We start from the raw sequence: 18,455 nt of genomic DNA on the forward strand, positions 1-18,455 counted from the left end.
TTAAACAGTGAGCACACAGCCTACTTGCAAACCTGAAGTTAAGTATTATCTTTATACAGACTAGTTTTCTATCTCTTAAACTGCACATATTGTAGAGAGGGTGACTTACTGACTAGAAAGTGCACCTTTACCAGCTCAACACTTTTAGCACTTTTTGTTCTTTCAGTATTCCCAACAGTTAGAGAAATACTGTTATCCTCCTTTAGGCACAGATAAGGACTCGAGAAACACAGTTAAATGACTTGCTCTGTGCCATAGAGGGACTCTGTGATAAACTAGGATGTGATACTGTTAAATAATTCTCTAGAGGAATACACTTTCCTCTGAAGCTGAACTCCCACTTTAAACTGATGTACTCTACCATCAGGCACCATGTTAAAATATCAGTCCTAGTTAAATGGTAGATTGAAAACCAGTCTCAAAGTACAACAGAAGCACATTCTCCTTGAACCTTCCTTGTTAATAAATTGTGATTCATGAGTATCCCATCAGTAATGTTGTGAAAAACAAAACCTTCTTGTTAGAACAGGCAATGTAATTATAAAAATGGTATGCTGTGTTTCTCATTTTATCTTGCAGATAAACAAGACTATTTTAATTACTATGATCTGACATGCTATCTCCAGAACAGAAGGTACAGTACTTGAAAATATAATACATTTGCAATACAGGGAAGGTTTATTTTAGGCATTAAATGAAATAGCATTGCCATAGAAAATGAAAAATACTGTCCTATTCTTAATAGAATCTTTCTTGAAGGAACAATTGTAAAAATGGAGTTCAGATTTTATTGCTTATGTCAAAATATTAAATGCTGTATTAAATTAGACTTTGGTAAATATGAAGCTTGTGGCACAAACAAGAAATAACTTTTATTATTCAGAGTTCTTTGTATGTGCTTTAATTTCTTAGATTTTATAATTCACAGTTAATCTTGTTACATATTAAATAAGTAGAAGGTTAGCAGCATAAAGGAGTTCTAAAAATCACACCTTTTCAGAAAGACCACTTTTTACTTTCAGATTGATTAGGGCAAAACAGCCATTGTGATCAACACGACATACAAGTTGGAGGACTTAAAGGCAAAGAAATAGTTAGAAAAATGTTTGAGGGGTGTGGAGGTTTTAAGAAAGAGTACTGGAGAGATATCACCAAAACCCAATGAGGGTATAAAAGAAAGACTCTATTCAGTCAAGAAGCAAACAGAGCAGAAGAAAAATGGTCATTTTTTGTACCTCAGTCAGGCAGCAGAGATCAGCTGCTGTGTTAAGAGAACAAACAATTCTCACACCTGCAGAAAGTAAAGGTATAATACTAACATAGCATCTTCCTGATGAAAAGAAGTAGGTGTGGATGTCCTTAACAATATAAATTGAGGTCCTTGTTAAGGTCACAGCCTAACAACAGTGGGAACAAAACAGACCCAACAACAGCTTGTAAGAGTTACTGCTGCATAGCTAATACATAACATTTCTGTCCATATGATTCAGCAGGAGTATTTGCTTGCAAAGGCTGCATAAGCCACAGGAGAGCTGTGGCACCCAGAGAGAGCATCCTCCACCCCACTGCCCTCTGTGCACCCTGGCTGAAGGTTGGGCTGCCCACCAGCTGCAGGGCAGGCACGGAGGGGTCAGCACCAAGAGGCTCTTGGGCTACATGGTAGGGACAAGGAGTTTGGGATGTGTGGATCCTGCTGTGAACGCTGCAGAGAAGTACTTGCATTTAAACTGCAGGGATCTTTCTTCCTAAATTTATATTGTATATTCAGTGATTAAATAAAGGAGGGAGGCAATTATGCTGCATGAATGGCCATCTGACAGCTTTCCAGATACAATATAAACAGTCCTGAGAGGCTATTGGCGAAATACCTGAACTGACTAACTTCATCAGCACACATAGGATTTTGCTACCTACAGAGAGCTCACAGAGCATATACAATCATAAACACAAGGTGAAACATCAAAAATAGGCCTTCAAGGAAAGAGTACATTTCCCAAGATAGGAAACTGCAACAGAAAAATCAAAAAAAGGATAGATTTTACAGAGGGAGAAATATACCTTATACCACAATTTATTTTTATAGGACAGGCTTCAACAGCTCCCAACAACTGGGTCACAACCTTAATGTCAGCTGACTGAAGCTGCTGCATTATTATCAGCTGAGATCTCTTTTGCATTAATGCTTTGGTAATACCACCAAACAGACTGTAATACATTAAAATGTTGGAATTAACCAGTGTTCTCTAATAAGGAGCAAGTCACCTTCTATTATCAGGCATCAAATTGTTTTAGTATTTTGCTGGTATGTTCTCCACTGGTACAATCTGCCAAATAAAACTGTTTGCCTGGCTATAGAGTGGATAGAAAATGTGACCGAATAAGATGCAGATAAAAACGGATACAGAAATTAGCCCTGAAGTATTGTAGATTTCCCAAGGCCTTGCTAAGAACTCAAGAGACTGGTATATCTGGCTTTGAGAAAATTTAAATGTTCAAGCCCAAGTTTATTGTCAGAAAATGGTAGATCCTATCCAGAGAGCTTAAACAACAGCAAAAATATTTAAAGCAAGACCAAATGTTATTTATCTGTGATGCACACTGCACTCATCAGTAGAAGAACAGGTATGGTATGTAAATAGTGCCTTTATATTATAGTATGAATTTGAAACTCAGATATTAGGTATGGACCAAATCTTTCCTTTTAGCAACTGGGTTATGAATATAATGGTTTGTCTAGATCAGGGATTAAATAATTTATGATTTCCTTTTTTTTTCTTTTTTTTTTCTTTTTTTTTTTCTCTTTTTTCTTTTCTTTCCTTCTTTCCTTCCTTCTTTCTTTCTTTCTTTCTTTCTTTCTTGGGTATGAATTTGGCCTGCGTGTATTTCTGAAGAGTTATAGTACACACTCAAGGACACACCTGGTGCACCTGAAGTGGTTTCTCTTCTAAACAAAGGTTGATGTCATGCAGTAGGGTGCTAGTTAGAGAGCACCATTTTAATGCGGACCAAGGTCTTCTACTATATAGCTCTCTATACTTTTATGGCGCATGCAGTGTTAGATTTTTGGCACTGTTTATTATTTCATATCATTGATGCTTTTTGATAGAGATGCTGCTACAAATCTGTTCTTTACCTATCTGTCAGTTATCAAATTATAGTCACAGATGGACTTCTCCAGCATTATCTCTCTATTTGTATTTTTTGGTGAAATATCCTAATAGCAGTGAATAGTACTTACTGAAAAGGACAGAAAAGTGTGCACTTAGTGGTTATAATTGACAGAAACAACAGGTGAATTCCTCAGTGTGTAAAAACAAAGCTGAAGCTGAATATCTAGAAAATAATCTAATCTAGAAAATACATACATTTGTAGATAAGGGCAGCAGCATATGCTCCATACCATTTCTTGTATTATTAAGTCAGAAAAGATGTGTCTTGCTCTCCTTCTCTTGGCACATTTTCTTGACTGAAATTCTACCGCAACACTGTATTAAAGACAGTTCATCCTACATAACAAAGACTTCTAAAGGCTTTGTGCAGTGGTTCAAGTGAACTACCTAGACATTCTCCTTGTTCCAGTTTCTGAAAGGGAACTGCAGCTTGTTTATCCAGAATGCACCTCCAGCAGGCTGTCTTCTGACTCATAGTCACAGTAGCAAGACTGAAAGAGAGATGAGCAACATGGCTGAAGCCATGGCTTCCAGAGAAGGTTGTCCCAAGAGAGCTGGTCAGGGACAGCTTGCAGTGATCTGGTGTGGCTAGCTACTGCTAGCTGTATGACCCTGAGTATTTCATAGAACCGGCTCTCTGTTTTTGGAGTCAGTGGCACTTTCTCTTCAGGGTCTCTGGAGAGATCGAAGAGCAGTGGGGGATCATGGCGTGTGATGAATCCTCCATGGCAAAAGCAAACATGAGAATCGTAGCAACCATTAGAGTCTTCAGGACTGAAGTTTGGAGTGAAGAAGAAGACTTTCCAGACAGACTCACCTGCAGTTTACAAATACAAAACAGTCAATGATAATATGACCAACTGAAAGTCCCCTTATCTTACAAAACTCTAATTTATACCACAGGACATCAGTCTTTTGGTACAACCTCTATCTGTACACAAACCACAACATACTGAATGAGCAAAACAAAATTAAGCAAAACATGGTGATTTTCATGCTACATATATTTATGAAATTATAATAATTATTTAATTCCCTCGGAAGAATTCTAATGAACTAAATAAAAGAAGTCTTAAAAGAACACTTTTTTAAGTAAACAGTACTAAGATCTGCATAAATATTTACTAAGACATTGCACTGTCTTCTTTTAGACATATTAAAATTTATCTTTTTCACTTGACTACATCCAGACATGATTGAGCTATGAATGCTTCTCATTTTGCTAATAAAAATAATTTCATTTTTATCTTTTTCTCCCTTCATCTCCCTGTTGCATTATCCCATTACCCTCTGCCATACGCATACTCCCCAAACACGTTAAGACAGAGATTCTCATTTTATTAAATGTGATGACATGAACTGGTATAATGGATCCTAAATTCATGTCTTAGGCCTCTAGATGACTTTTTTTCAAAAAAAAAAAAAAAAAAAGCTATTACAGTAGCTCAATTCTTAGGTGAACCTTGGCTTTGTAACATGGGAACCAAACATCTTCCAGATAGGTCATTTTCACTTAGCTTAATTTGCTGTGTATAGACATTGAACTTTCTGCAATAGTGTAACTTTATTCACTATTTTCACTATTTGAAATACTAATAAATTCCTGGATAAAGAACTAGCAGATATCAGTCCATTCCTTCAAGAAGCACTCTTGAACAGAAGGCACCCTGGAGAACCCGCAAATACTTAAGAAAGAATTAAGCAAGAAATGGCTATTATTTTCCTCGAGCATGACAGAACAGACGGGCAGGGCAGACAGGAACAGACAGGCATTTCCAGGGAAGCACACAGTCCTTCCCAGTCAAGGAAGCATACAGTTCTCCAGAAGAAAACCAGGGAGTGATTAATCAGGAACAAAATCTGTACTTTATTATTAACAAAGGCAGGATAGTAAACAGCTGAGGGCTACAATGTCTGACTACCTGTCCATTTGAGTGTATACAGATATCACAAATAGATATCAGTAATTTACTTTGCTAAGCGCCCTATTGCTGAAACCATTTTTGTATCACCTTTTTAAACTGGGGAAAAACTCTTTTCGGTATTCTGTTGAATATTGTTAAGTCTACAGAAAGCTTGTTACTCTAGTAACAACCTGTCAAGAATTTATATGCACTGCAGTAATCAATACTCATTAATCAATTCACCAATTCACCAGAATGGAAGGCACTAGAAAATGTTGCAAGGGGACAGATGAACTGTTACATGACTTGCTGTAACTAAATCATAGTCAATGTTTAAAGATAAAAACAGGTTTAAAGAAAGAAACATCTCAGTGGATTAAAGAGTCACAGGTTGCAGTTCCTGTCTATGGCATGACTTTAAAAGACAGTGGGCTGTGAAGATAATCAGAGGGCTGGAGCACCTCTCCTATGACAAAAGGCTGAGAGAGCTGGGGATGTTCAGCCTGGAGAAGAGAAGGCACTGGGGAGACTTTATAGCGACCTTTGAGTACTTAAAGGGGACTTATAAAAAAGGAGAACAACTTTTTGCTTGGGTAGATAGTGACAGGATAAGGGGGAATGGTTTTAAACTAAAAGAGAGGAGATTTAGATTAGATGTTAGGAGGAAATTCTTTACTCATAGGGTGGTGAGGCACTGGCACAGGCTGCCCAGAGAAGCTGTTGATGCCCCACCCCTGGAAGTGTTCAAGACCAGGTTGGACGAGGCTCTGGGAAACCTGATCTAGTGGGTGGCGTCCCTGCCTACAGCAGGGGAGTTGGAACTGGGTGATCTTTAAGGCCCCTTCCAACCCAAGCTGTTCTGTGATTCTGTGATTCTATGATTCTTTACAGCTTCTTCTATACCACAGCATTTTTCACACTGTAAGGAACTTTACCTTTAGGAACCAATTCAATGACTGAATCTGGAGACTTCCAGTTCACTTAGTCTGCACTTAAATCAGGGCCAACAGTGACTGTTATCATACACAGACTGGGAGAAACCTGTGAATGCTGCTCAGGAGTCAGCACAGAGGAAGCAGCTCTAAAGGCAGAGAGCACCCTGCTGGCACAGACAATAGGACATGACAAGCTTTAAAAGGCACCGAGGGCTCTGGCTGCAACAGCAGCAATGGCTCAGTCATACTGTGGAGGAGGGGACAGGACGGGAAAGAACAGGACGGGAGCATTCCTCATCTCCTTCTCCAATAACATTTTAAAATATTGGTTTGATATTTGAATTCTTTGCTGTTTTCTCAGAATTAAAATGAACAAACAAAATCTAAAGCTCCCCCTCAAATTTCTTTGAACTTAGGCACAGAACACTGCCCAGAGCAGAAATACGCCTCTCAATTATTGAGATTTAAAATTTACATTCTGGGAAGGTATATGATTCTATACTAAGCATTTCTTCAGGCTCTTTAAATTGTTTAATTGCCAAGTTGGACAATGAAGAACAGAAAAAGCCAAAGGGCATTATTAATCAGTTCTCTGTGTGCCTCTGTAGACCATACAATATTTACCCCATCTGAAAATTCAGTTCAGAGCACTATAACACCTTGTTAGAAGAGCAGAAAAAAATATATAGCTATTAAAATGTCAACTAAAAGAAATTCCAGTAAGGCCATGCACATGAGAACTCTGAGGTCAGGCTGTCTTATCATACATCTATCTTTGATTGTACACTTCTGCTGAATGACATTGAAAAGAAATTTTCAGCCAATTTTTTTTGGTATTGGACATTGTAGCACAGGGCCATTTCAAGGGCTTGCACACAGCAATATAAATTCTGCATGGGGATTCTGAATTACAAGCAGCTCATATAGGTAAGTATAAAGATATGGGGAAAATAAAAAATGAGGAAACTGTACCATGATTTTTGTTCCAAGACCAGGTTAGATGAGGCCCTGGGCAACCTGATCTAGTGGGTGGCATCCCTGCCCATGGCAGGGCGGTTGGAACTGGATGATCAGGTTGATCCTTCCAACCTGAGCGATTCTATGATTCCCCTGCAGAATAAAGATTTCTTCAGGTTTGCTTACATCGAGAGCATTTGTCATGTTGCAAAAAACATGTGTGGGGTTTGAGACAGCCATGTGTGTGACATCATATCATGTCTGAACTGCATTGCTAGTTTTTCCAAGAGCTGATGGTTATCAGCTGTGCTGCTATGTAAATCAAGCTTATACTATGCAAACCACTGAGCTCTGGGAGAGCAAAGCTGTTAGTGTGCAATGATCATCTGTTGCACTCCAGCGATGCTTCAGAGGGTCTGGAACTTCATGTGGTGCTGGAGGAACACCAGAGCAGATTTTAACCACCCATTTCCTAAGCATTATAAAAACTAAAGCATATCTGTCAGTCGCTGTGGCTGTGAAGCATCCAGTGTAATATACTACGATACATAAAGAGCTGTCAGACTTCTAATCGGTAAAGCTGATGAGCTGTGTAAGGCTGGATATTAAAAAGGGAGAGTTCTCTCCCAGTATCTCTCAGCTGATATAGAATCTCATTTTGGCAGAGGGCTAACTACAAGGATCAAATTAATCTCTCAGTAATTAACAATGCCTTTGTTCTGCAAACCATCTGGATAGTAAACTCTCTTTTCATATAAAGATATCTCTCTTCTTCAGTGAACCTAGTAGTAAAATTGTCAGGGCTCCCCCGCAGTCAGTATATCAGATCACTTCCAAAACACAACAGGCAAGCCCAAAGTCTGCAGAACCCACTGAGACCCTGTCCCAGTGTTTCACAGCTACTTTATTCAGCATCTATATTTTCCTGCAGTTCTCCAGCTCAGTGAATTGCCCAACAATTTCACCTATTCAGCCCTCCAAATACCACTTTGCACATGTAGAAAAATAAAAGCCACAGAAAGTGTACATATAAACAGTCTCAAATTAAAATAGGTTGCAATTAGTTCAAGTAAGCCTGGTATGAACACAATTGCTAAGAGTTTGATCTCCTAAACAGACTGCTCTTCTGTTTTATCTATTTATCTGTAGGATCTATTTATCCTCTCAGACTCATACAGACAACCACAGTTCCAACAGACAGGTAGCAGCCATAAGATTAAATAAAAGCTCTCAGTAAGATATATTTCTAAGATGACGTGACACACTGGATATGGATGTCATTTCTGTTATAGTAGTAGCACTGTGCTTAATAACTGATGGCTATATCCTATTTTCTGATAAGGACTTCTTGAAGTGAATAGAAGCTATTGCTGTGTTATTCCCTGAACATTATTTTTACTGTATTTAATCTGCAACAGATAGATCTAGGTTTGCCAATATTGTCATTGCCTTTGTTCATATTATTTTGTTTCATCTTTCAAGAGAAGGACAAGTTAAACAAGTCTGTTCTTCACTGTAAATTGGGGAGCTGGTCTCTCCTTGACTTCAGAGGCACTTGAGCATAACCCTTTGGGCATAGTGCTACATACAAATGTAAATTGCCCACAGACTTTTCCTGCATTTTGTGTGCTCTGTAGCCATGGTGAGCTCTCACGTTCTATCTTAAGGCGGCTCTTCAACATTTCTACAGAGTAACAGATGAAAGTCGCAACTCACTTGAAAACGATATTCTTCAGATAACTGTTGTTACTGCTAGATTGATTCCTTTCTTCCTGCTTTTTATATCTTTAGAGTAATTTAGAAGTGCAAGATTCTCTACTAATCTTATATAAGGTAGATATCACGTGTATTTATTCAGCTCTTCAAATATTTAACAATTTTAACAAGATTTTGGTTGCTAAGTTCTTGTAGAACTATGTATGTCATATGGAGACTACTATTTGGTTACTATAAAGAAAACGTATTATTTTTATGAATATGTGCATTCCTCAAACAGCTAATAAAAATCTGCTATTTTTGTTCAAAATTTTGTAATTTTACTCTTTCAGTGATTTTTTTAATTTTTAGATACTTGTATCTGGGTATCTTACAATGTTACATTGTTACATCAGTTAAAAGACAGCACATTATGTCCCAGTGTAGGTGGAAAATAACTGAGTGATAATCAAAGACATAATGTTAATTTATAAGAATTGGTTGTTGATAGAAAAGGCTTGCATAAAGAACTGTGCAGAACATAAAGTATTTGTGGTAAAAACATGAAAAAAACCCTACACATTAACAGTGGTGATTTTAAAATCTTAAGGATAGAAACTGCAATGCTAAGTATCCACTAAATCTGAAAGGATTGCACAGTGGTAGACAACTAATAATCATACTGAACATTACTGGAGCAATAATACAAGACACGGTAAACCCATGCTCAGACTGATGAAATGAAGCCAAGTCACGAGTGAATTCTTGAATGAGCCGGTGAGCAAGTGCTGTCCTATTCAGTGGAACCAGCGTGTGGTGGTTTTACTCGGGTGTGCGGCCGAGCTCCACCACAACTGCTCTCTCACTCCCCCTCCTGAAAGAGGAATGGGGAGAAAATATGATGAAAAGGTCTCAAGGGTTGAGATAAGGACGAGGAGATCACGCAGTAATTATTGTGATGGGCAAAACAGACTCAGCATAGGGAGATAGTAAGATTTATTGCCTATTACTAACAAGCTAGAGAAGCAAGAAACAAAGGAGAGAAACCAAAAGCACCTTCTCCCCCCCATCCACCCTCTTCCACCTCCTCCCTCCAAGAGGCGCAGGGGAACAGGGGAATGGGGGTTATGGTCTGTCTATAGCGCTTCTTCTCCGCCACTCCTTCTCCGTCACTCTCATCCCCTGTGCTGTGGGGTCCCTCCCACGGGATGCAGTCCTTGGTGAACTGATCCGGCGTGGGCTGCCCACAGGCAGCAGCTCTTCAAGAACTGCTCCAGATATGGGTCCGTACCATGGGGTCCATCCCTCAGGAGCAAACTGCTCCAACCTGGATCCCCCATGGGCAGCAGCTCCTGCCAGGTCACCTGCTCCTGCGTGGTCTCCTCTCCCTGGGCTACAGGTCCGGCCCGGAATCTGCTCTGGCAGGGGTCTTCCACAGGCCACAGTCTCCGTCGGTGCAGGTCTACCTGCTCCACCGTGGTCTCCTCCACGGGCTGCAGCGTGGAACCCTGCTCCACCGTGGTACTCCATGGGCTGCAGGGGGACAGCCTGCTTCACCACGGTCCTCACCACAGGCCGCAGGGGACTTCTGCTGTGGCGCCTGGAGCACCTCTCCCCCTCCTTCTTCACTGACCTTGGTGCCTGCAAGGCTGTTCCTCACTCCTCTCACTCTCCCAGCTGCTGTGAGTCGCAGCGTTTTTTTTCCCCTGTCTTAAATATGCTCTCACAGAGGCGCAAAGCAACATCACTTATTGGCTCAGCTCTGGTCAGCAGTGGGGCCCTTACCAAACATGGGGCAGCTTCTAGATTCTTCTCACAGAAGCCACCCCTATGGCCCCCTGCTACCAAAACCTTGCCATGTAAACCCACTACACAGGGTCCACTGAATTCTGTTCTGAGTCAAGATTATTAGCTGAATGGTAGAAGCTTACAAAGAATTATCTTCCTGAAGTCTTCGTTATCATCTTCAGAAAGAATGACAGATCATTTATAGAGGTTTTTTCACTTGTTAAAGAAACTCCCAAATGGGCACAGAAATTATGTTGCTAAAAAAGGAAGTGTGAATGCAATATCATACCTCATATTTGGAAGTCCTAGTTGGTAGAGGAACACTGAAGAATACATTTTGCCCTGGAAAGAAAAAAGGATTCCACCCATAGTAATCTGATGCATATAATCTTGACACTTGATAAAAATTTGGTTCAAGGGTCTATTCACTTGTTGAATTGTCCATATAATTTTCAATTCATCTAAACAGTAGTTGATGTCATGCTGAAGACAGAAGATAATGTTGGCACTAACAAAATTAGTGGTCTGTTTCATTGTTTCTGAGAAAAAGAGTGGTGATTTGCATGTACTGGTTTTCCACTGGAGTCAGTAATAGACATAGCTGAGAAACAAGAGTGTAACACACTTAAGAATGTAACAAAGCATAGCCACTTTGCCAAGGATGACAAAAATTAAAGAGAAATCTATTCAGAATGGTGTTTTGCCTTTTGTCCTTTCTGTCCTTCAAAAAAATGCATTTTGTTAATAGAAAATAAATTGAGGACAATCACTCCTCTCTGACATAAAGTGGATGCAATCATCTTGATTGAAATGAACAGATATGCAAGATTCAGACAGCTATTTTCCTGATACTGAGTCAAACACACGAGACAAAGATGTAAAGGAAATTCTAAGCAACTACTGCAAATATTTTCAAACAAGTTTGAACTAAACAAAACCATCTCCAAGAATTTCTTCATAGATGTCTCTCTCCAGACATTTTTAAAAATCTTTAAAAATTTGGATATCTAAAAAACCTTTGATACACAGAATGCACAGAAATATTCCAAATCATTAATCTGAAAATTGATAATGAGTTTAATCTTTAAATAGAAAGAAAAGGGTCAAAGAAAAATGTAAACCTGTTTGACTAAGCTTGTTATGAGCCTGCATTTAGGGAATGGAAAACAGATGCCTACTAGAAATCTGTGCAAAATAATATGATTACTGAGCGCATGTACAATAAATGCAGTTGACCCTCTCCGTCACCAAAAATCCTGAATTAAATCTAAACACCAAAACCACAAGATATTCTGTTAAAGACAACCAGCAGGGACTATTATATACATTTATTCCTATAAAAATTTCTAGAAGCTGTCTATTACCTGTTTTCATATGGAAATGTTCAAGATTAAGATTTTTCAGAGAAATTCAGCAGTCAGCCAGTGTGGACTTCTCTGCAAAAGTCAAACCTCATTTCACAGCTCTACAGTCAGCATGAATGCTTGAGTTTGAAGAGAAGCCTGGTTTTAGGAAAGCAATGGGAATATTTTCTTGTCCTTGGCAGTGTGCAAATGGATGCAGAGAGCTTCAACTGTTCTCCAGATGACTATAAGTGATGGAAAAGGTAAACAACCTTGACCCTCTCCTACTTCCCAGAATAAGAAAGGCAGACATGTGGCATAGTGAAAAGCAGGCTTTACCCTTCTGAAGTGGTATAATTTGCTAAAATATCCTTGCTATTAAAAACAAGATGAAAGAAGGGTCTCCTGGGCCTGTAAATGGAATGAATTCATTTTAATAACATATTATATAGGAGTTAAATGCAGAGAGCTCAGAATTATTTTGAGGACAGGTTACTTCAGCTCTGTCGATCAATTAATATAAAATCATTCTGGTGAGTGAACTCTGTTCAGTCACATAAAGTAATCAAATAATCAAAGTCTGTAATTCTGAGATTTTTTTTTTTTTTTTCATGAGGAATGGTTCACTGGATTGGTGTACAGAAGGTTTGGCTCGTGCTTTCCAAGCTGCAACCATTCCTCCTCCTTAGTTTGTAATTTAAACAAGGAGAAAGGGAAGTATAAAGAAAAAGAAAAAGAAAAAGAGAGAAAAAGAGAATAGCTCATTTTTAGAGTCTGGTCTAGTTAAGTCTCTTAAAACAATTCTTTTCATATCAAGCCTATGCAACCATACTTTCAACATGATTTGAAATAGTTTGTTTTGGATATTGTATTTCCCCAATATTCCTTTATTGTCCCCGCCTCTTAAGAGTTTGTATTAACTCGCAGGTCAAATTTTCACATTTTAAGCACTTGTTGTGCAAGAAACTGAAGTGTTTTAAAAATCATAGAAACTTCAAAAACTTCATGCAAAAAAAAAAAAAAGAAAAAAAAAAGACATGAATAAGTCCAAAAGTATTTCTGATTAGCATTGGCCTAGCCAGAACTCAGAATCATTGGAAAATAAATTAATTTTCACTTCGGTAAAACTTTAAATTTACTTTTACTTTAATTATGTTATTTAAAAACAGAAATAATGCATAATTACTAAAAGTGAACAGCATCTCTTTAACGTGATGAAAAAGAAACTGAGATACTGAAATTTCTAGTGGCACAGCTAGGTATCTAGCCTGGGATTCCTCATTCTCAGAAACCAAACACAAGCTACAGAAAAAAGACTTGTTCCAAAAAGTACACCTTTGCAAGCAGAAAAGTTAGGTTTATGCTCTCATTATGAATAGAAATAATATAAATATTAAATACAGTTTTTTTTTTTTTAAAGGAAAAAATCTAATTCATTTTTCCCCTGTATTAGGTTGATGTTGCAAGGGCTTGGTAGCAGGTGGGCTGCAGGGGTGGTCTCTGTGAGCAGAGCCCAACAGCTGCCTCATGTCAGATCAGAGCCAGATCCAGCCAGCTCCAAAAGGGACCCACCACTGGCCAGAGCTGAGCCAGGGAGCAACGCTGGGTGGGCCTCTAGGAGAGCAGAAAAAAAGAAGGAAAAAAAAAAACTGCTGCACAACAGCAGCTGGGAGAGCGAGGAGTGAGAACCAGCCCTGCAGCCCCCAAGGTCAGTGCAGCAGGAGAGCAGGAGGTGCTCCAGGCACGCAGCAGAAGTTCCCCTGCGGGCTGTGGAGAGGCCCCTGGTGGAGCAGGCTGTCCCCCTGCAGCCCATGGGTCCCACATGGAGCAGATCTCCACGCTGCAGCCCGTGGAGGAGCCCCCGGTGGAGCAGGTGGATGTGGCCTGGAGGAGGCTGCGGCCCATGGAGAGCCCCTGCAGGAGCAGGCCCCAGGCCGGAGCTGCAGCCCGTGGAGAGGAGCCCACGCAGGAGCAGGGGGTCTGGAGGGAGCTGCCGCCCGTGGGGGACCCGTGCTGGAGCAGTTTGCTCCTGGGGGATGGACCCCATGGTACAGAGCCATGTGGGAGCAGTTCTTGAAGAGCTGCTGCCTGTGGGCAGCCCCCGCAGGCTCAGTTTGGGAAGGACGGCATCCCGTGGGAGGGACCCCACATGGAGCAGGGGCAGGGAGTGACTGTGAAGGAGTGGTGGAGATGAAGCGTTAGGGACTGACCGCAGCCCCCATTCCCCGTTCCCCTGCGCCGCATGGGGGGAGGAGGTAGAAGAGGGTGGTTGGAGGGAAGGTGTTTATTAGCTTGCTTTTTGTTTCCCACTGCTCTAGCCTGTTATTAGTAGGCAACAAATTCTATTAATCTCCCAGTGTTGAGTCTGTTTTGTTTGTGATGGTAATTTTTGAGGGCTCTCCCTGTCCTTATTTCAACCCTTAATCCCTTTCCATTGTATTTTCTCCCTCTTTCCCTTTGAGGAAGGGGAGTGAGCGAGTGGTCGTGGTGTTCAGCTGACCAGCAGGGTAAAACCACTACATCCCCTTTATTTGTCTTTCTCTCTAGAGTAAGTTGGGAATGGAATCACAGAATCACAGAATTGAAGGGGTTGGAAGGAACCTCGAAAGATCATTGGGTCCAACCCCCCTGCCAAAGTAGGTTCCTTAGAGCAGGCTGCCCAGGTAGGCGTCCAGACGGGCCTTGAATATCTCCAGAGAAGGAGACTCCACAACCTCCCTGGGCAGCCTGTTCCAGTGCTCTGTCACCCTCACTGTGAAGAAGTTCTTTCTCATGTTGGTGCGGAACTTCCTGTGCTCCATCTTATGGCCATTACCCCTTGTCCTGTCCCCACAAACCACTGAAAAGAGGTTTGCCAAATCCCTCTGTCTCCCACACCTTAGGTATTTATACACATTGATGAGATCCCCTCTCAGTCTCCTTTTCTCCAGGCTGAACAGACCCAGGTCTCTCAGCCTTTCTTCACAGGGAAGATGCTCCAGGCCCTGTATCATCTTTGTGGCCTTCCGCTGGACTCTTTCCAGGAGATCCCTGTCTTTTTTGTACCGGGCAGCCCAGAACTGGACACAGTACTCCAGGTGAGGCCTGACCAGGGCAGAGTAGAGGGGGAGGATCACCTCCCTTGACCTGCTGGCCACGCTCCTTTTAATGCACGCCAGGATCCCATTGGCCCTCTTGGCCACGAGGGCACACTGCCGGCTCATGGTCAACCTGTCGTCCACCAGGACCCCCAGGTCCCTCTCCTCAGAGCTCCTCGCCAGCAGGTCGTCCCCCAGCCTGTACTGATATGTCCGGTTGTTCCTTCCCAGGTGCAGGACTCTACACTTGCTCTTATTAAACCTCATTTGGTTTCTTCCTGCCCATCTCTCCATGTCTCGCTGAATGGCAGCACAGCCTTCTGGCATGTCAGCCACTCCTCCCAGCTTTGTGTCATCGGCGTACTTGCTGAGGGCAGACACTATTCCCTCATCAAGGTCGTTGATGAAGATGTTGAACAAGACCGGACCCAGCACCGACCCCTGGGGAACACTGCTAGTCACAGGTCTCCACCCGGACTCTGAGCCACCGATCACCACCCTCTGAGCTCGGCCAGTCAGCCAGTTCTCAACCCACCTCACTGTCCACTCCTCTATCCCATGCTTTCTCAGCTTTGCTAGCAGGATGTCATGGGAGACAGTATCGAAAGCCTTGCTAAAGTCAAGGTAGATGACATCCACTGCTCTCCCCCCATCTACCAAGCTGGTGATGCCATCATAGAAGGCAACGAGGTTGGTCGAACACGACTTCGCCTTGGTGAATCCATGCTGACTACTCCTCATAACTTTCTTCTCTTCCAATTGCTTGGAGATGGCATCCAGAACAAACTGTTCCAACACCTTTCCAGGGACAGAGGTGAGACTGACTGGCCTGTAGTTTCCCGGATCCTCCTTCTTGCCCTTCTTGAAGACCGGAGTGACATTGGCTATCCTCCAGTCTTCAGGCACCTCTCCTGTTCTCCAGGACCTTTCAAAGATGATAGAGAGCGGTTCGGCGATCACCTCTGCCAACTCCCTTAGCACACGTGGATGCATCCCATCGGGACCCATGGATTTGTGTGCGTTGAGCCCACTCAGACACTCCTGAACCACTCTCTCGTCAACCAGGGGGGAGCCCTCCATTTCCCAGACCCTTTCTCCTCCCGCCAGGGTCGAGGAGTCCCGGGGGTGGAGTCCTTGAAGCAAAGACTGAAGCAAAGAAAGCATTTGGTATCTCTGCCTTCTCGGCATCTCCCGTTACCAGGACACCCCCCTCATTCAGCAAGGGACCCACATTATCCCTAGTCTTCCTTTTACTGTTTACATACTTAAAATAACCCTTCTTATTATCTTTTATCTCTTTTGCGAGCCTCATCTCTAGGTGGGCTTTAGCCTTCCTCATCGCGTCCCTGCAGGCCCTGACAACACTTCTATACTCCTCCCAAGAGGACAGGCCCTTTTTCCACATTTCATAGACCTTCCTCTTCCTTTTGATCTTATCGATGAGCTCCTTGCTCATCCATGCAGGTTTCCTGCCCCCCTTCCCCGATTTCCTACTCTTAGGGATGCACCGATGCTTGGAAGAAGTGCTGTTTAAATGTTGCCCAGCTCTCACAAGCACCCTTGCCTTCTAGCAACCTAGCCCATGAGATACTCCCAAGCAGGTCCCAGAAGAGGTCAAAGTTGGCTCTCTGAAATTCCAGGGTAGCAATCCGGCTTTTAGCCTTACTTCTTCCACCAAGTTCCATCTTGAACTCCACCATCTCATGGTCGCTGCATCCCAAGCTGCCCCCAACCTTCACATCCCTAACAAGCCCATCCCTGTTGGTAAGGACAAGGTCCAGAAGCACCCCCCGCCTCATCAGCTCCTCCACCACCTGCGTCAGAAAATTGTCTTCAACGCATTGTACGAACCGTTTGGACTGCGCGTGCCTGGCCGAGTTGCTTACTCAACAGATGTCTGGACAATTGAAGTCCCCTATGAGACCAGCACCCGTGATCATGAGGCTACTACCAGCTGCTTGTAGAAGGCCTCATCGACCTCCTCTTCCTGATCTGGTGACCTGTAATACACCCTCACAACAGTGTCCCCCCATACCAGCCCACCCCTTAATTCTCACCCACAAGCTCTCCACTTGTCCTTCACCCTCCCCCAGGTGGAGCTGGGTACACTCTAATCGCTCCCTCACATAAATGGCAACCCCACCTCCCCCACTTCCCCAGCCTGTCTTTCCTAAAAAGGACATAGCCCTCCATGACAGCGTTCCAGTCATGCGAGCTGTCCCACCACGTCTCTGTGATTGCAACGAGATCGTGGCCCTGCGACCGAACACAGATCTCGAGCTCATCCTGTTTATTTCCCATGCTCCGTGCATTGGTATACAGGCACTTTAGGGAAGCAGCAGGCACAGTTACCCCTGGAGGGATGCAAGAAGAAGATTCTGGATGGGGTATCGGGATCATTACCTTCTCTTGAGGAGCCCTCAGACAATCCTGTGGGACAACTCAGAGGTTTTTCCCTACTATCTTCAACAGTGACAGCAGTGACAACTTCCCCCAGCCCTTCTCTGTCACTTTTAGCTCCCCTCCCTTCCCCCATCAAAAAAAAAAAAACCTAGCTTAAAGCCCTGGTAATCAGCCCAGAGAGCTTGCTCCCAAACACACTTGTGCCCCACTTGCTGAGTTGGAGTCGGTCAGCAGCCCACATACCCGGCTTCTCAAAGGACTGCCCAAAATCGAAATACCCAAATCCTTGGTCCAAACACCACCTCCTCAGCCAGTCGTTCACCTGTCCCGTCCTTCTCCTTCTTTCTGGGTCCTGGTCACCCAGTGGGAGGACAGAGGAGAACACTACCTGCACCCCCAACCCGTTCAACAACCTTCCCAGGGATGCAAAGTCCGTTTTAATATTCCTCCTTTTTCTAGTTGCAGCTGCCCGGGATCCAACCTGAATGACAACAAGAGGATAGTAGTCCTGCGGTTTAATGAGCTGTGGCAGAGCCCTCCTAATGTCTCTGACACGTGCCTCAGGAAGACAGCACACCTCTCTGGACAGGTTATCGGGGCAACAAATGGGAGCCTCAGTGCCACTCAGCAAGGAGTCTCCGATCACTAAGACTCTCCGCTCTTTTTTTTGTGGCACTGGTTGTGATGCAGTGCTCCGTCCGGCCCCGATCCCTATGCTCAGTATTTCCCCCAGTCTTGCACGCTTCTCAGGGTTGCTTCCCAGGTTCGGACTACTGTCCAGACCCTCAACCTCTTCCTTTTCTTCCCTGAGAGCCTCAAATCTATTACGCAGGGACACTGTGGGGGTTGGTGGCACTGTGGGTGTTGGGGGCAAACGTTTCTTTCTGCTTCGAGCTGAGATGAGGGTCCAGCCCCTTTTCTCTTGTGGGCGGTCAAGCTCTCTGTCCTGCATGTGATCGGCTGGGTCAGCTACTACCCCTTGCAGGGACTTAGGAGGGGGCTGCTGGGCATCAGCAGGGGCAGGTTGACACCTCCTATCTGTAACCCTCAGAGACTCCCAGGAGCCCCGATTTCTCGCTGCAGCCCAGCCACCTGCTCGAGGAGTTCCTTAAGCAGGGCACACCTGCACCCATGACTGCCCTCTCTTCTCTCAGGACCCAGGTGGGTCTCCAGATTCCAGAGC

At 43.1% G+C, this 18,455-nt stretch overlaps 1 protein-coding gene and 1 long non-coding RNA gene across 2 annotated transcripts in view; one reads left to right on the plus strand and one right to left on the minus strand.

The window, feature by feature from the left end:
- Nucleotides 1-659: 659 nt before the first annotated feature.
- STS (steroid sulfatase) overlaps nt 660-18,455 on the minus strand; it is a 109,596-nt gene continuing 91,800 nt past the window's right edge. Inside the window, 1 exon segment of the mRNA XM_040534159.1 lies at nt 660-3,987. Within this exon segment, the coding sequence (XP_040390093.1) occupies nt 3,605-3,987 (383 nt within the window). The 3' untranslated portion in view covers nt 660-3,604.
- Nucleotides 16,423-18,455, plus strand: part of LOC121058537 — a 256,855-nt gene continuing 254,822 nt past the window's right edge. Inside the window, exon 1 of the long non-coding RNA XR_005814228.1 lies at nt 16,423-16,864. This is a non-coding gene — a long non-coding RNA (uncharacterized LOC121058537). The remainder of the gene's footprint in view (nt 16,865-18,455) is intronic.

This window comes from Cygnus olor, chromosome 1, assembly GCF_009769625.2.
Source record: "Cygnus olor isolate bCygOlo1 chromosome 1, bCygOlo1.pri.v2, whole genome shotgun sequence".
NCBI lineage: Eukaryota > Metazoa > Chordata > Aves > Anseriformes > Anatidae > Cygnus > Cygnus olor.